Genomic DNA, 15,456 nt, shown 5'->3' on the forward strand with positions numbered 1-15,456 from the left:
CCCCCCTCCATCTGTCCTCACCCCCCAGAACATGGGGGCTTCCAGCAATTCCCTTTCCTTGGCTCCTTCCCACCGTCACCCCCAGGATCTTCAGGGAGGCGCAGCTCTGCCATTTCTCCGTCAGGGGGTGGGTGTTGCTGTGCACCGACGGGTGAGATTTGCCAGATGAAGAGGGTGGGCCTGTTGGACCGGGTACCTGACTTTGAACATCTGTCCCCTCTCCTCCGTGCGGGGGACTCTCGCTCTCCTTCCTTGTCGCCTCCCTCAGCAGTTTCCAGACTCTTTGTAGCCACACAACGCCTTCTAATTAAACCGCATGTAAAAGTACAAGCCTCTTGGTAACACCAGCTGGTATTTACTGAGCATGTACTACGTGCCGTGTGCTGTGCAGAGCCTGTTTACAATTACTAACGCCTAGAACCCTCTGAACAGGGGCGCCTGGTGGCTCAGTAGGTTAAGCGTCCTACTCTTGATTTCAGCTCAGGTCATGGTCTCACGGTTTCGTGAATTCAAGCTCCATGCCGGGCTCCGTGCTGACAGTGTGGACCCTGCTTGGGATTCTCTCTCTCTCTCTCTCTCTCTCTCTCTCTCTCTCTCCCTCTCTCTCCCTCCTTCCCTCCTCCCCCACTCACACTGTCTGTCTCCCTGAAAGTTAATAAATAAACTTAAAAAAAAAAAAAAAAAGGATCCTCCGAACAACCCAACGAGGCAGGTGTTAGTGCTATTATCCCCATCATACAGATGAGAAAGCACAGAGAGGTTAAGACACCTGCCTGAGGTCACACAGACAGTAAAGGACAGAGCTGGGATTTGAACCCAAGACATCCCAGGGCCTCTGCTCTTATCTGTGCTGTAAGAACTTAATTACCATTTTGATAACAGTTGGGAGCATGGCGGTGAGAGGGAACGTTGAACCTGGGGAGGAAAAGGCCATAGGTGAGCCCCCACTTGTGCACCAAGCCCTGCCCTAAGTGAAGATTATCTGGTTGACCCCTGATGACCCTCATTGCTGAGGACTACAGGACATCAGAGTCTGCCCCCGCCGCAGGTCCCTGAGATAGGAGGCGTGACTTCAAACAGAATTCGAGGGGCACGTGGGTGACTCAGTCGGCTAAGCATCCGACTTTGGCTCAGGCCATGATCTCGCGGTCCCTGGGTTCAGGCCCCGCGTTGGGCTCTGTGCTGACAGCTCGGAGCCTGGCGCCTGCTTCAGATTCCGGGTCTCCCTCTCTCTCTGTCCATGCCCCACTCACTCTCTCTCTCTCTCAAAAATAAAAATAAAAATAAACATTAAAAAACCCCACAGAATTCGAGATGAAGGAGTGGGGATTTCTCACTAGCTGAAGTGACGCCACCAAATGACAAAAGAGAGAAGAGTCACCATGAAATCAGGCCTTTTTGGAAAAATGGTTCATGCGGAGAGTGTCTGTGTGCTTTTAAATATCGCACAGAAAAGCCGGGCTTTATTACGTCCTCAGTGGGACATCGTGTTAAGTTCCTAAAACTGCGCCCATGCTGAGTGCGCTGTTTCCCTCTCTGTGCCTCGGTTTCCTCGCCTGTAAAATGGGAACGATTCTTACAGGCTTATAAACGAGAAGGCATATATAAAGCGCTTCGAGTGGGCCTGGCAGAGAGGACGTGCCAAGTAAGCATATGCCGTTGTCATAACCACTTTTTGATAAGGAACAGTGGAGATCGTTCCTCGAGAAGAAGAGTGGTCAGAGGCCAGGTTTCCAGTGGACTCTCGCTGCCTGGGTTCGAATCCTAGATCTGCGCTTTCTCAGCTGTATGACCTGACTTCCACCTTTCTGAGTTTACACATCAGTCCAATGGGGCTGCAAATACCTACCTTACCGGTGTTTCATATGTACACTGCCAGGTCCTATAAATGACAAGACCCTTGAACTTTGACTTAAAACAGTGCACCTAAAACTGACCCCTGACCCGCTTCTTTCTCTACATCTGTTTCCTCTCCCCGTAGTGGAGGGCATCGTGGGGCTGGAGCAGGTGAGCAGCCTTGGGGATGGCCCACCCGGCGGCCGCCCCCGCCGGGGCATGTTCCGAACAGTGGGACAGCTCTACAAGGAGTCCCTGAGCCGCCTCATGGCTACACTCAGCAACACCAACCCCAGCTTCGTCCGCTGTATCATCCCCAACCATGAGAAGAGGGTGAGTGACCGGCCTGGGGACAGGGCGGGGGCAGCGCTGGCATTGGGTAAAGGCGAGGCCACTGAACCTGGTTGGAGCCACGTGTGGTCCCAGGCTCGCCTCCGACTGGCTGTGTGACCTTGAGCAAATTCCTTTCCCTCCCAGGCTCAGTGCTCTGTTAGGAAAATTCATTCTTCAGTGGGACTTAAATTTTATTGAGCACCTACTAAGTGCAGGGTATTGGGGATACTGGAGAGAGAAAAGCGCAGCCAACCCCTATTCTCACAATCTAATGGGGAGCCCAGACACTCGACTGACCACTCACAATAAATGGCCAGTTGAATTTGTAGGGGAAGTAAGTATCACCTAAGGTGAAGTCAGCGAAGCCTCCCTGGAGGAGGTGGTGACTGAGATGGGATGAGCTTGTGCAAAAGCCCGGTGGGAGGTTGAGGCATGAAAGGTATAAGGGATGGAAAGCAGGCTGTTGGGGCTGGGGGCATCACGGAGGTGTGGGGAGACCATGCCTGGCTTCGTAGGCCACCCAAAGGTTTTCTTGTTAGGAAAATCAGGGAAGGGGCCCTGCAGGGAAGGGTCAACATGAGTGGAAAACGAGAACACAAAATGAGGGGTGCCTGGGGGGCTCAGTTGGTTAAGCATCCAGCTTCGGCTCAGGTCAGCATCTCGTGGTTCGTGAGTTCAGGCCCCGCATCCGGCTCTACACTGACAGGGCAGAGGCTGTTTGGGATTCTCTCTCTCCCTCTCTCTCTACCACTGTCCTGCTCTCACTCTCTCTCTCTCTATCAAAATAAATAAGTAAACTTAAAAAAAAAAAAAAAAAGAACACAAATGAGGTTCCGTCCTTAGAAACCAGGAACTGTAGTTACTGTGTGTGTGTGTGTGTGTGTGTGTGTGTGTGTGTGTGTGTGTGTGTATCTCCTGTCTGCAAATACTGTTATTTTATCGAATCTAAGACACATTTATTTCTCACACTTTAGCATCTCTGAAATTGGGCATGTGGTTTCCAATCAGTAGCCTGGCAGAGGTTAATTGATAGGAGTTTTTCTTTCTTGGTGGTGTAACAGCGTGTTTGGCGATTGAAGGTGGCTTATATTTGGTGAAATACATAGTGCATAGAGTCACCCATTTCTCCGAGGGGACCTGGTTCTTTTTAGCGAATGGTGCTTAGAGTCTACGATGTGGGTGCTAGGTGGGGCTTCTGGGTGGCTCAGCTGGTTAACTGTCTGACTTCAGCTCAGATCATGATCTCTCCGTTTGTGAGTTCGAGCCCCATGTCAGGCTCTGCAGTGACATCTCAGAGCCTGGAGCCTACTTCGGATTCGGTCTCTCTCTCTCTCTCCTTCCCCCACTTGTGCTCTCTCCATCAAAAGTAAATAAATACACATTAAATGAAAAAAAAACAAAAAAGATGTGGGTGCTAGGTATACTCAGCCGTATCAAGGTGCTTCCAGAACCTCTCAGCAAATAGCTGTGTATATACACACAAATGCATATACATGCATACACACACGTAAACGCATGTACTCACATATATATATACACACATAAAAATTTTTTTAAGTGTTTATTTTCTGAGACAGAGCAGCAGAGGGGCAGAGAGAGAGGGAGACACAGAATCCAAAGCAGGCTCCAGGCTCTGAGCCGTCAGCACAGAACCCAACGCGGGGCTCGAACTACGGACCGAGAGATCAGGACCTGAGCTGAAGTCGGACGCTTAACGGACTGAGCCACCCACGTGCCCCTTCATGTTTATTCTTGAGAGAGAGAGAGAGAGAGAGAAGGGAGACACAGAATCCAAGGCAGGCTCCAGGCTCTGAGCTGTCAGCACGCAAGTCGGACACAACCGACTGAGTCACCCAGGCGCCCCGATACACGCACATTTTTTTAAGTAAACTCTGCCCCCAACATGGGGCTCGAACTCATGATGCCGAGATCAACAGTTGCACGTTCCGCCAACTGAGCCCACCAGGCACCCCTGGATATAAACATTTACATCTATATTTACTTATATAAGTATCCTTACATATGGAACTCTGAGTTCACACCAGTATGTCATGTTCTAGTTCAACATCACAGAGTTCAGGGTCACTTTTTCTTCATGCAAATTTGTACGTGGTGTGTGTGTGTGTGTGTGTGTGTGTGTGTGTGTGTGTGTGTGACAGTGAGAAATTGGGTTCCTACAAAATACTGTATATTTACGTGTTTTCTCGGTCCCTTTTAATGTAATCCACCTCCCCGTCCGCTATATCATTTTCAACTTACTGGTCTTTCCAGCTATTTCCTTGGGGCTGTTTTGATGGTGAGACAGTCAACTAAGATGGCTTAAGCACACATGAGGATGTATAAACTGCCTAATTGAAATCCCAAGGTTGGGTTCAGTGACAGCTGGATCCAGGTGCTCCAACCGTGATGTCAGGGATTTTTCCCTTGCTTAGCTCTGCGTGGTCTTCACTCTGAAGCAATCTCATTCTCTTTCTTTCTCTTACTCCCCTCAGGACGGCAAGGCAGCCCCCAGTGGCTCCAAACTTTCGTTCTCCTAGTTCAGCAACCCTGGAGGAGAAAGAGAGTCTCTTGTCCCGTGGCCTCATGGGTCCAAGATGGGTCTTGCGCTCACTCCTGAGCCGCTCACTATGATTAGCAGCCCTGGGTCACATGACCGTGCATGGAGCCAGGGTGGGCTAGCCCTAGCCAGTCATGGACCGAGAGCAGCAGAGGAGACAAAGCTCTCTCCCACGGGAGTGCAGCCTATTGCCAAGGAATAGGGGACACGTAGTAATAAAGAGAAACTGCCTTTTTCCAGAACGTAAGCAATCTGAGGGCAGAGGCTTTACCTCCTTTTTCACTGTTGAGTCCCCAGTGCCTAGAGCAGTGCTTGGCGCACAGTGGATATTCAATAAATGTTTGACGGATGCACAAATATTAGATATATAGGCTGCTTAGATGGCCCTAGAAAAAGATCCAGAATGACGATTCTTATGGTTTAATTCTTACCCCCCCCTCCCCCCCCCAGAGATCCAGATTCTACCCTGTGCTGTAGCCAGGACATTCATTGTTTTTTGTTTTTTTTTTTGGCGATTTTTTTGGTCAGCTTCCCAGAGAGTGCCAGCGTATAGCCAGAGTTGAGAACAGCTGATCTAGAAGGTTCTATAAGAAACTGGGGACTCTGTGGCTTGCTCTGGGGGCCTGGGCAAAGCAAGGCAAGAGTTCTCTTTTAGAATGTAGAGTTTGGGGGTTCCCCGGGTGGCTCAGTCGGTTGAGCGTCTGACTCTTGCTTCCAACAAGAATGATCCTGCGGTTGTGGGGTCAAGCCCCACGTGGGGCTTCGTGCTGAGTGTGGAGCCCGCCTGGGATTCTCTCTCTGTCTCCCTCTGCCCCTCTCCCCTGCTCACTTGCGCTCTCTCTCAGAAACAAAGAAATAAAAAATAAAAATAGAATGTAGAGTTCAAATTTTCATATGGTGTAGATTTTCTAGAAGGAATTAAAAAAAAAGGAAAGAAAAAGCAACAAAAGTTAGCTACCCCCAAATAATGATGTAAGGTTTTTTTTTTTTTTAATGTTTATTTATTTTGAGGGGGAGGGGCATGGAGAGAGAGAGAGAGAGAGATTGATTGAGATTGGGAGAGAGAATCCCAGGCAGGGCCTGCCCTGTCGTCTCAGAGCCCAGGTGGGGTTGGATCCCAGGAACCATGAGATCATGAGTGGAAATCAAAATGCGGGATGCTCAACCGACTGCGCCCCTGATGTTGGGTTTTATTCAACTCATCACCTTCCTGGGGAGGCCGGTCCCCGACTATGCTCCGGGCAAATTCACCACTCCCCGCCCGCCCTCCGGGCTGCTCTTTTCTCCTTAGCACTTAACGTTTTATTTTTCCCCCATACTGAGTAGGGATTGATTTCTTGACCTCATTTATCGTTGGCCTCTCCCGCTGGTCGAGAGCCCCCCCCCTTCCCCCCCAAGGGCAGGCATTTCTAAACCGGCACGCGTAGGTGCTCAGTACATTCTAGGTTGAACCATATGAAATCGCCAACCGTTTCTGAGCCGGTGTCTTGCGGGGCTGGCCCCCCCGTGTCCCCCGACGGCTGCGGGCCCGCGAGTGGCGCCCCCGTGTGGCCGCCGCTGACGCCGCGTGTCCGTGTCCGCTCTCCGCAGGCCGGGAAGCTGGAGCCTCGGCTGGTGCTGGACCAGCTGCGCTGCAATGGGGTCCTGGAGGGCATCCGCATCTGCCGCCAGGGCTTCCCCAACCGCATCCTCTTCCAGGAGTTCCGGCAGCGGTGAGTGCGATGGGGTGGCGGTGGGGCGGGGTTCAGGTCTGGAGGCCACCGTGTCTGCACCCACATCCCCCCTACCGGCTACTTCTGAGCCTGGGGACTCTGGGCAAGTTCCTCTGGTTCCTGTTCGCAGCTTTCTCCTCCATGGAATGGGAGAGCAGTACTCCCCCCCCCCCCCCCCACAGTGCCTTCCCTAAAAGCATAGAGCCTTATGTTAAGTTGCAATGGTTATGATACGTTGCCATGTTGCCATCGGCGTGCGGCAATCTGCATTTCTTTACAAATGCAATAGAACGGGACAGAACAGAAAATATTGGCATGTAAGAAGCCAGTAATCCAGGGGCGCCTGGGTGGCCCAGTCCGTTATGCGTCAGATTCTTCTTGGTTTCGCCTCAGGTCATGATCTCAGGGCTGGTGACATCCAGCCCTGAGGGAGGCTCTGTGCTGACAGTGGGGAGCCTGCCTCATTCTCTCTGCCTCCCTCCCTCCCCCGCCCCTTGTCTACCCCTCTCCCCAGCTCACACCCTCTCTCTCTCTCTAAAAAAAAAATACAGTAAATATTGTAACATAAATTACACTTCACACAAGCTGTATACTGCAGCACCATTACAAAGAGCAGAATGTGAGGCTTCTCCACAATTTAAAATTATCCAGTAGCGATATTTCTAATAATAAAAAGAAACAGGTGGGGCGCCTGGGTGGCTCAGTCGGTTAAGCGTCCGACTTCAGCTCAGGTCACGATCTTACGCTCCTTGAGTTTGAGTTCGAGCCCCGCATCGGGCTCTGGGCTGATGGCCCAGAGCCTGGAGCCTGCTTCCGATTCTGTGTCTCCCTCTCTCTCTGCCCCTCCCCCGTTCATACTCTGTCTCTCTCTCTGTCTCAAAAATAAAATAAACGTTAAAAAAAAAAAAGAAACAGGTGAAATTAATGTTACCAAGATATTTTATTTAGTCTGGTTACATCTAAGGTACTAGATAATTTTAACATGAATCAATATAAAAACGTGGTGGTGAAATACTGTGCATTCTTTTTTTTTCTACCAAGTCTGCGAAATACGGAGTGTGCCTTAAGTTCGGATGCTCTGAAATGTAGTCCTAGCAAAACAGTGAAGTTGTGTTTAACAGAAAAATATTTTACGCCGCTTCAGCTTTTTTTTTTTTAATTTTCATAATTTGTTTTGAGAGAGAGAGTGCGTGCAAGCAGGCGAAGGCCAGAGAGAGGAAGAGACAGAATCCCAAGCAGCTTCCGCAGCGTCAGCGCCCAGCCGGGTCTAGAGCTCACGAATCGTGAGATCGTGACCTGAGCCAAAACCAAGAGGTGGACAACCAACTGAGCCCCCCCCCCCCAGGCGCCCCTACACTGCTTCAGTTTTCAAATTTAAATTCCACTTAAATACAGTGAAAAACCCCCGTTCCTCAGGGTGCCTGCGTGGCTCAGCGGGTTAAGCATCTGACCCTTGGTTTCGGTTCAGGTCATGACCTCACCGTCGTGAGATCGAGCTCCCCATTGGGCTCCGCGCAGCACGGAGCCTGCTTGGGATTCTCTCTCTCCCTGTCTTTCTGCCCCTCCCCTGCTTTCTCTCTCTCAAAAAATAAACTTAAAAAAAAAAAAATATATATATATATATATAGATATAGATATAGATATAGATATAGATATAGATATATATCTATCTCACATACATTATGTCCATGATATACGTTTATGTGTATACATATTGTATATATAATGTGTTTTTTTTTTTTTTTTTTTTTATGAAATATCGAGATCCAGGGAAGGGCACAGCAGGGGAAAGGCTCTGAAGACAGACATGAATGTGTTTATGAAACGTATCCTGCTTTATTCTCAGTTGCTAAGTTCCCACTTAGAAGTTGGGAAGATCGTGCAGTTAGGGCACTTAGCTCAGGGCCTGACAAACAATACATATTCCAAAGCACCAAGCTGTTTGTTATTCGCAGTCGCCCGGGGAGATCCGCTGGCCGGGCGGTGAAACCCTCCCAATCAGCACGTGGCGGGTGTCCACCAGGTGGCGCTCTTACTGCTAGTGCTGTCGGTGGTAACGCCCTCCGCCCCGTGGGCGCTGCTCTGTAAATGTAATGTTGGCTTTTCTTACTGTCCCTGTTGTTATCGCTGTCGGTCCCTCCGAGCCCAGCCCCGAGCCATGGCGGGAGTTCATTGACACCTGGCTGTAACCCCCCCCCCACCCCCCGTAGGTACGAGATCCTGACGCCCAATGCCATCCCCAAGGGCTTTATGGATGGGAAACAGGCCTGCGAGAAGATGGTGAGTGTCGGGCGTTGCCTGGGGGTGCAGGTGTGGATGTGTGCATGTGCGGGGTCCCAGGTGGTGGAAGAGGGGGTCTGGGACCTCCCCCCATCGCCCCTCCTCTTTGTCACCCCTCACAGATCCAGGCCCTAGAACTGGACCCCAACCTCTACCGTGTGGGACAGAGCAAGATCTTCTTCCGGGCAGGGGTTCTGGCCCAGCTGGAAGAGGAACGGGACCTGAAGGTCACAGACATCATCGTGTCCTTCCAGGCAGCTGCCCGGGGTTACCTAGCTCGCAGGTAGGGCACCACGCCATCTCCCGGGGCAGGGAGGGGTTGACCAGACGGCTCCAGGTGTCGGGGCCTCCAACAGGGCAGAAGGGCTGAGAAACAAAGAGGGATAGAGTCACCAGATGCCCGGGCTTTTCGGTTCTGCAGTCCCTGAGGGCCCCGACAGGCCAGGTCCAGTGCAGAGCGGTGCTCGGGACACGGAGAAGATCTAGGCTTGGCCATAGGGTGACCGACCAGCCTGCTTTGCCCGAGACTGGAGGTTCCCCAGGATGCGTGATTTTCAGTGCAAAAACAAAGAAAGCCCCGGGTGAACCGGGTCACGGCGGTCACCCTACTGGCCAGTGCCTCGGGGGACCCCGGTCTGGAGTGGGGGAGACCTACCAGGGCACAGAGCATCACAGTCTGGAGTGGGATGCGCTTCGACGGGGGTCATACAAGTGCCGTGTGCAGACCCAGCTGTATGCCAGGATGCCTCCGGGTCACCCTGGATGACCAGGCAGGTGAATGAGGACGGGAAAGGTGCTCCAGGCAGGAGCGACAGCTTGTGCAGAGACCCAGTGACATGAGAGTGTGATGTGTTTCAGGAGCGCAAAAAGTTTGCAGGAGTCTCCTTCCCCCTTGAAACGACCCAGAGGGAGGATCAGACAATAAGGGACTCCCCAGACACCAGGCTGTGGGGCGGGGGGCTTGTCCAGGGATGCTGGGGAGCCGTGGGAGGGCTAGGAAGAGAGAAGGGATGGGTAAGCTCTGGGTGTCGAAAGATCCCTCAGGAGGCATTTTGGGGATGGGCTGGAGGCAAGAGATTGGAGGCTGGGAGGTTGGGGGAAGGGTCCAGGTGGGGGAAGAGGAGGCCTGTCTGTGCAGACGGAGAGGCGGGGACAGAGCAGAGAGAGTCAAGGGCAGAAGGACCGACAAACTGTACACAGATCTGCCAATGAGAGAACGGTGCTTGCATACAGTAGGCACTTAATAATGGTTGACTAACGGGGACGCCAGAGTGGCTCAGTCGGTCACGCATCCGACTTTTGATTTCGGCTCAGGTTATGATCTCGCGGCTTCGTGAGTTCAAGCCCCGCATCAGGCTCTGCGTTGGCAGCGTGGAGCCTGCTCGGGATTCTCTCCCTCCCTCTGTCTGCCCCCCCCTCAAAATAAATTTTAAAAAATTTATTTTTTTATGCTGTCTCTGTCTCAAAGTAAATTTTAAAAACTAATAAATAATGGTTGACTAATTGAAGGGAGCTTTGCTCTCTTGCTAAGGGGACAGGCCTGGAGGGGCCGAGCTTTCACTCTCCCACTTGGCCGTCTCCCCACCCAGAGCCTTCCAGAAGCGGCAGCAGCAGCAGAGTGCCCTGAGGGTCATGCAGCGGAACTGTGCGGCTTACCTCAAGCTGAGACACTGGCAGTGGTGGCGGCTCTTCATCAAGGTGAGGGCACCTGGGGAAGTGGCCTGAGCAGCAAGGAGACAGGCCCGTGGGGCCAAGCCTGCTTGGGAAAGTGGCCTTCTATGTTTGGGCCTCGGCTTTCTGTATCTGTAAAATGGGATCCATCGGCCCAACCTTTGTTAGCCAGGATTCTTTGGGTGGCAGGTGACCAAAAATAAAAAAATCTGACTCAAACCAGCAGAGATAAAAGATTCAGGACAGCTTCAGGATCCAGGGCTGAGTTGGGGGGTCCCGAAGGCTCCCCGCCCCAGAATCAGTGATTCACTGGAAGGACTCACAGGACTTAGAGAAGCTATTTATTACACATATGGTTCCGGTTTATTACTGTGAAAGGAAAGGGACTAAAGTCAGCAAAGGGAAAAGGTGCACAGAACAGAGCTCAGGAGAGACCAGGCACAAGCTTCCAGTTGTCCTCTGTGGACAGTGCTTAATTCTTCCAGAAACAACGTGTGACACACATACGGGCTGTTGCCGACCAGGAAAGCTCTCCCGAGCCTCAATGTCCGGGGTTGAGATTGGGGGGTGGTGAGTCTCATAGGCATGGCTGACCCTCCGTGTGGTTGACCTTAGTTACCCAGTCTCCAGCCCCTCCAGAGGTCAAGTTTATACCATGTGGCCCAAGACCCCCAGGTAACAAAGTCACTCTTATCAGTCAGAATATTCCAAGAGCTTGGAGATTATCTTTCAGGAGCCAGGCAGGGGCCAGTCCTTTCAAACTCGTGTGTAGGGTTTGGACAACCCAGGCCTGCTGAGCCAACCCTTTATTGCACGAGGGCCCGAATAAAGATGTCAGGTATGTGACATCCTGTGCCTCCCAGTTGGCTTTTCCTCCATGATGATCTCCTGCAGACTTTTCCACGTGGGGGCCACCAGCAGATTGAGACTTGTCCCCCAACCAGCTAGGCCACCGTGGTCCTTTCTTACCGCAGATCTCCAGAGTTTGACTCGCCCTTGGATGGCTGGAGTCATGTGACCACCCCAGAACTCACCACTACACATCAGCCTGCTTGGGATTCTCTCTCTCTCTCTCTCTCTCTCTCTCTCTCTCTCTCTCTCTCTCCCTCTCTCCCTTTCTCCCTCTCTCCCTCTCTCTCCCTTTCTCTGTGCCCCTCCCCTGCTTGTGCTCTCTCTCTCTCTCTCAAAAATAAATAAATAGGGGTGCCTGGGTGGCTCGGTTGATTAAACGTCTGACTTTGGCTCCAGGTCATGATCTCACAGCTTGCGAGTTCGAGCCCCATGTTGGGCTCTATGCTGACAGCTCAGAGCCTGGAGCCCGCTTCGGATTCTGTGTCTCCCTCTCTCTCTCTCTGCCCCTCCCCTGCTCTCTCTCTGTCTCTCGTTCTCTCTCAAAAAATGAATAAACATTTTAAAAATTTAAAAATGAATAAGCATTAAAAAAAGAAAATGATTTTTAAAAATTATGAGTATAAAATTACAGCCGTGATAAATGCCATGGGTTAGGACAGAAAAGAATATGATACACTAAAGAACCAGGTAGAGTGGAGAAGAACCAGATACAAAGCAGTGGGACAGAAATGATCAGAGTGGGGGCGCCTGGGTGGCTCTGCCCCTTAAGAGTCCGACTCTTGATCTTGGCTCAGGTCATGATCTCACAGTGCGTGAGTTCGAGGCCAGCATTGGGCTATGCACTGTCAGTGCGGAGCCTGCTTGGGACTCTCCCTCCTTCTCTGTCCCTCCTCCACTTGTGCTCTCTCTCTCTCTCTCTCTCAGAATAAATAAACTTAATAATAAAAAAAAAGAAATGATCAGAGTGGCTCCCACTAACAAGGAGGAGGGCGGTTCTGTGAACCTGTCATTTCAGTTGTTCATGTGTGGGTGGCACCTGTCCTGCCCCCCCGGATCACACAGTGTCAAGCGCATCTCTCACCCTGGACCTGGGACTCGGAACACCCTTTGAGAAACGTTGCGCTACAGACCAGCAGCCCCCGATGTCTCTTGTACCCCCGGGTTGGTTCAGCAAAGAAGGGGACCCGTGTAGCGCTGCTTGTTGGGGGGGGGGGGGTGGGGGGGCCTGACTGTTCTAGGCACTTCACAAGCGTTAGCTCATACACCCATTGCAAAGACCCTGTGAGGCAGGGGCTCTTATCATCCCCGATAGCAGAGGACACTGTTGTGCCTGCCTGAGGCCACACAGCTGGCGGGTGGCAGAGCCGCCACTGGAACCCGGAAGCGGGCCCTGCTTGCTCGGTTCGGGGCAAGTGGAGCAGCCGTTCCCCTCCCCTCCCCCCAGGTGAAGCCGCTGCTGCAGGTGACGCGGCAGGATGAGGTGCTGCAGGCGCGGGCCCAGGAGCTCCAGAAGGTGCAGGAGCTGCAGCAGCAGAGCGCCCGCGAGGTGGGCGAGCTCCAGGGCCGCCTGGCACAGGTAAGGGGCGGGGCCGCGGGTGGAGCCAGGGCCTGGGGGCGGGGCCGCGGGTGGAGCCAGGGCCTGGGGGCGGGGCTCCCAGCTGAGCCGTGGAGGGCTGTGGGGTGAGGGTGGGGGCAGAGCTGAATGGAAACCGTCGGGGTGCTGTTGGGCTGTGATGTGCAGGAGGCAGGGCCCTGGGGTGCAGCCGGGGTATGGGGTGGGGGACTGGCTCCTGCGGAACCCGGATGCTCAGGGGGCCTGGCTCCAGCGTCGGGGCAGGGCTAGGGTATGCAGGCGGTCAACTTTTCATGGTTTCCAGCTTTTCTGGTGGCTTCTAAGTAATGGTGAAGTGAACCCCTTCTCGAGTGTTTTTCTGTTTGCTTTTGCTGAATTATTTCCTTTGGTTCAATTTCTAGGCTTAGGAGTGTTAAATGAAATGTGAGATGGTAGAAAGGCCTCTGTGGGCCTATTTGGAAGGTGGACTGGAGAGGGAGAGACTGGAGGCAGGGAGGCTGGGGAGGAGGCTGGGGAGAGAGTCCACTGGGAGAGGATAAGTAAGGCCTAAGCTTGTGGGGCCGCGGGGCCAGAGAGGAGGGGGCAGGGCAGAGAGAGTCCTGGGACAGTGGGTACAGGGCTGGGGACGGATGGGCTGTGAGGAGGTGAAGGAGAGGGCAGCCCCCGGGGGTCTGACCTGGTGACCTCGGGGGGGATGGAGGTCATCCCCAGATGGGGACCTGGAGGAAGGCCCTCCAGGCATCAAAGAGCAAAGCAGGGGTGCCTGGGTGGCTCAGTTGATTAAGCCTCTGATTCTTGGTTTTGGCTCAGGTCATGATCTCATGGTTCGTGAGTTCGAGCCCCACATTGGGCTCTGCGCTGTCAGCATAGAGCTTGCTTGGGATCTTCTCTCTCCCTCTCCCTCTGCCCCTCCCCTGCTCGTGCTCTCTCTCTGTCTCTCTCTCTCAAAATAAATAAACTTAAAAAAAAAAAGAGCAAAGCGAATCAGGAGGCAGGAGGGACCCGGTGCTCCCCCGAGACTGTCCTGGGAGCAGTGCCTGCTGAGCGCTGACCTCCCACCCTGCCCGCAGCTGGAAGAGGAGCGCACCCGCCTAGCAGAGCAACTGCGGGCAGAGGCAGAGCTGTGTGCCGAGGCCGAGGAGACGCGCGGGCGGCTGGCAGCCCGCAAGCAGGAGCTGGAGCTGGTGGTGTCGGAGCTGGAGGCCCGTGTGGGCGAGGAGGAGGAGTGCAGCCGCCAGCTGCAAACCGAGAAGAAGAGACTGCAGCAGCATATACAGGTCGGCTTCTGCATGCCCACGGGTCACCCCTCCCCATGCCCATCTGTCTACCTTGGCAACCTTGGCTTGTGCAAACCCCTGTCTCTTTGGGCCATGAATTTGCAGAAAAGTCGACTCAAAGTGGCTTAAGCAAAAAAAAAAAAAAAAAAAAAAAAAAAAAAAAATTCTCTCTCTCTCTCGCTTTTTTTTTTTTTGGTTCCAATAATGGGAGACTCCAGAATGCATAAGCTTCAGGCATGGCTGGATCCAGCTGCTATCCTTTGAACTCTTTCTCTGTCCCTCTCCTGGCTCCGTTTGTCTCTAGGTTGCTGCATTCCCAGGCTGGCTGCCCTGTCATTGTTCCCCTTCAAAACCCAGTGTGTGTTTTACACTTATGGTACCTTTGGATTCGGATGCTAAGTTTTCACTGGCAGTGAAACTTCACCTGCGTTTATGTTTTATGACTTCTTCGTTTGAAAAGGTGGATTTAGGTACCCGAGTTATTCCGTACTTAAAATTTTTTCCCAGTGATTCACCGAGTGTCTGCTTTTAAATTTAAACGAAATAACGTTTAAATAAGCTGGTAAAGGCAGTTCCTCAGTCATACTGACCACATTTCAGGAGACTCGGGACAGATAAGACAGCGGTTTATTAAATACAGCCTGTGGGAGGCAGACACTGCACCCCCAGAGAGCCACACAGGAGTTGGACTCAGGAATAGAATGAATAGGCCACAGCCGTGGGAGGCAGGCTGTGTCGTAACAAGAGGTTGAGGTGACCCCTGGTTCCTGCAGGAGGATGTGATTGGTTTGTTTGAATAATTAGTCCACCAAGAGGGCACAAGCTAGCGCTGTGCCCGGTCCCCGTGATACGGAGGGTTATGGGGCCAGGGGAGGGTGGGTGGGCGGAAGACATGTGGTTAGACCATTATGGGTCCTTCCAAGACCAGATAGCGAGGCAGCCCATAATACTGAACCCTTTTATAAAAAGTGGAGGTTTCATGGACATACAGTGTAATATTAGCTTCAGGTGTAGGACATGGTGAGTCAGTATTCACGTATGTTGCAAAGCGATCACCGTCTAGTTAATATCCGGCACCTTACATAGTAACAAAAATTTTTTTTTCCAGTGTGAGAACTTTTTAAAAAAATTTTTATTTAGTTTTGAAGGAGAGAGGGATGGAGTGTGAGTGGGGAAGGGGCAGAGACACAGAACCTGAAGCAGGCCCCAGGCTCTGAGCTGTCAGCATGGAACCTGACACGGGGCTCGAACTCACGCACTGTGAGATCGTGGCCTGAGTGGAAGTCAGACGCTTAACTGATTGAGCCACCCCTAGGTGCCCCTCTGTTGTGAAAACTTTTAAGATCTAGTATTTTAGGGGCACCT

At 52.3% G+C, this 15,456-nt stretch overlaps 1 protein-coding gene across 1 annotated transcript in view; it reads left to right on the forward strand.

Annotated features, from left to right (window-relative positions):
• Window positions 1-15,456, forward strand: part of MYH14 (myosin heavy chain 14) — an 86,918-nt gene that overhangs the window by 35,352 nt on the left and 36,110 nt on the right. The window contains exons 15-22 of the mRNA XM_086688658.1: window positions 29-127; window positions 1,982-2,169; window positions 6,317-6,438; window positions 8,649-8,718; window positions 8,841-9,001; window positions 10,308-10,416; window positions 12,686-12,817; window positions 13,885-14,091. Of these exons, the coding sequence (XP_086544784.1) occupies window positions 29-127; window positions 1,982-2,169; window positions 6,317-6,438; window positions 8,649-8,718; window positions 8,841-9,001; window positions 10,308-10,416; window positions 12,686-12,817; window positions 13,885-14,091 (1,088 nt within the window). The remainder of the gene's footprint in view (window positions 1-28; window positions 128-1,981; window positions 2,170-6,316; window positions 6,439-8,648; window positions 8,719-8,840; window positions 9,002-10,307; window positions 10,417-12,685; window positions 12,818-13,884; window positions 14,092-15,456) is intronic.

Source organism: Puma concolor, chromosome E2 (genome assembly GCF_028749965.1).
Source record: "Puma concolor isolate L17-30 chromosome E2, mPumCon1.1.hap2, whole genome shotgun sequence".
NCBI classification, from domain to species: Eukaryota; Metazoa; Chordata; class Mammalia; order Carnivora; family Felidae; genus Puma; species Puma concolor.